Source organism: Capsicum annuum, chromosome 10 (assembly GCF_002878395.1).
Source record: "Capsicum annuum cultivar UCD-10X-F1 chromosome 10, UCD10Xv1.1, whole genome shotgun sequence".
In the NCBI taxonomy this organism is placed as follows: Eukaryota; Viridiplantae; Streptophyta; class Magnoliopsida; order Solanales; family Solanaceae; genus Capsicum; species Capsicum annuum.
In genome coordinates, this window is record NC_061120.1 from 39,592,323 (window position 1) to 39,594,337 (window position 2,015).

General features: G+C 40.5%; 1 protein-coding gene across 1 annotated transcript; it reads left to right on the forward strand.

The window, feature by feature from the left end:
• Nucleotides 1–1,337: 1,337 nt before the first annotated feature.
• LOC124887715 lies at nt 1,338–1,778 on the forward strand. The gene has a single exon (XM_047397628.1). It carries the CDS (start codon nt 1,338–1,340, stop codon nt 1,776–1,778), a length of 441 nt encoding a protein of 146 aa, XP_047253584.1.
• Nucleotides 1,779–2,015: the final 237 nt, after the last annotated feature.

A 2,015-nucleotide genomic window follows, 5' to 3' on the forward strand; every position in this document is an offset into this window, starting at 1 on the left:
CAGTCGAACAAGTGCATTTTCGTAGCAAATCTTGGTTTCTCCAACTCAAGTAAGTAAGAATGTGATATTTGTTGACCTTATTTTGAGTTGACTTCACTTTATTTTGACTTTTGAAACCCTAGTTCTTATGTTTTGGTTGAAAATGTGGACATTGGGGATAAACTTGAATGTAGTATGGATTGTGTGTGTTATGTAGACTGAAATAAGTAATATCTGGCATAGAGTAGATGGGTATTTTGAAGAAAATTGTAGTAGTCTATCTTTTAATACGCTAAGCTCATCATTTTCGATATTGCAGCTTCCTGTGAGAGAATCTATAGGAAAATTAAAGCTGCCATTTTGAAATGTCAAGAAATTAAGGAAAATATTAAAGGTATGTTGACATAGTAAAGCCGTGTGGGGCCTTGTGCGATTCACTATTGTTGTTATCTTTCTTTTATTGTTCATATTGAAGTTTGCTGAAGCCGTGCGTGGCCTTGTGCGTTTCACTAGCATTATTTTTGACATCTGGTTGGTTTTGTTGTTGCTTGTTTCTTGTATTGTGAACTTGATCTTGTATCAGTTGGCATGAAAGGTCAAGGCTTGGTTTTGAATGTGTAGGGACTTGGTAGGTATTTTTTTATTTTGAATGTGATTATATTTGGTGACTTGGTAAGTTGAAAATGATTAAGTGTAGGGACTTTAAAGGTGACATGATAGGTTGAAAGTGGTTAAGTCTTGGAACTTTAAAGGGGATTTTTTTGTTTTGAATGTGGTTTTATTTTGAGACTTAGTTTCTCGTAAATGGTTAAGTTTAGGGACTTTGAAGGAGATTTTGTGTTTTGAATGTGGTTTTGTTTTGGTACTTAGTTTCTTGAAATCTTCATTGATTATTTCTTGCATCTGTTCTTGAAATTTTGTTGCATTGTGTGCTTTGCGTTTACCTTTTATAGTTATTATTATTTTTAGCCTTCTCTGTGCTTTTTGTGAGTGGTGGCTTGGGGGACTAATAGTAGAGTAGGGTCATGTTCTAGGGGGTTGAGGGTGGGTTTGGGGTTTGGTTGGAGATGTGGAGTGTGAAGTATTAAGGGAGGGGATAAAAGAGATGATAGGTTGAGGGTAGGGTCATGGAACATAGGGACCCTTCAGGGTAAGTCGATAGAACTGGTAAAGATTCTTAGGAAGAGAAGAATCAATATTGCGTGTGTCCAGGAGACCAAGGTTCTAAGGCTAGGGATATAGATGGGTACAGGTTGTGGTACTCTGGTAGTGAGAGGCATAGGAATGACATCAGTATCTTAGTGGACGAAGAGCTTAGAGGGCAGGCAGTAGAGGTTAAAAGGGTTAGTGACAGGGTGATGTCTACCAAATTAATTATTGGAGGATCTTCTGTGAACATCTGTAGTGCGTATGCGCCACAGGAGGGCCTATACGAGGAGGAGAAGAAGAGATTTTGGGAGCGTTTGGACGAGGTGGTAAGAGGCGTGCCTAGTTTAGAGATGATTTTCATAGGAGGGGATTTTAATGGGCATATCGGGTCTCTTCCGATGGGTTATGATGATATGCATGGAGGTTTTGGGTTCGGGGATAGGAATGTTGAGGGAGCTGCTCTTTTAGATGTTGTGAGGGCCTTTGGGTTTGTGGTAGTGAATTCCAGCTTTTCGAAGAAGGAGGAGCATCTGGTTACTTTTCGTAGTAGGCTAGCCAAGACTCAAATTAACTTTTTGATGCTTAGAAAGGGGGATAGAGCAATGTGTAAGGATTGTAAGGTTATCCCAAGTGAGAATCTTGCGACCTAGTATAGACTTTTAATGATAGACTTGGGTATAAAGAAGGGCAAGAAGAGACGGGGTGGGGAGGGTCATCCTAGAGTTAGGTGAGGTGGACTGACTCCAGCTAGTGCCTTGGAGATAGGGGTGAAGTTGGAAGGGATGGGGGTTTAGGAGGATAGCCGAGACGTAGATAGTTTATGGGATAGGGCTGCAGAATGCATCAAAGAGTTGGCTAGAGAGGTGTTGGGTATCTCAAGGGGCTGG

Bases quoted from the DNA above. Each gene is read 5' to 3' on its own strand.
- LOC124887715 (XM_047397628.1), top strand. From the start codon at position 1,338: ATGTCTACCAAATTAATTATTGGAGGATCTTCTGTGAACATCTGTAGT.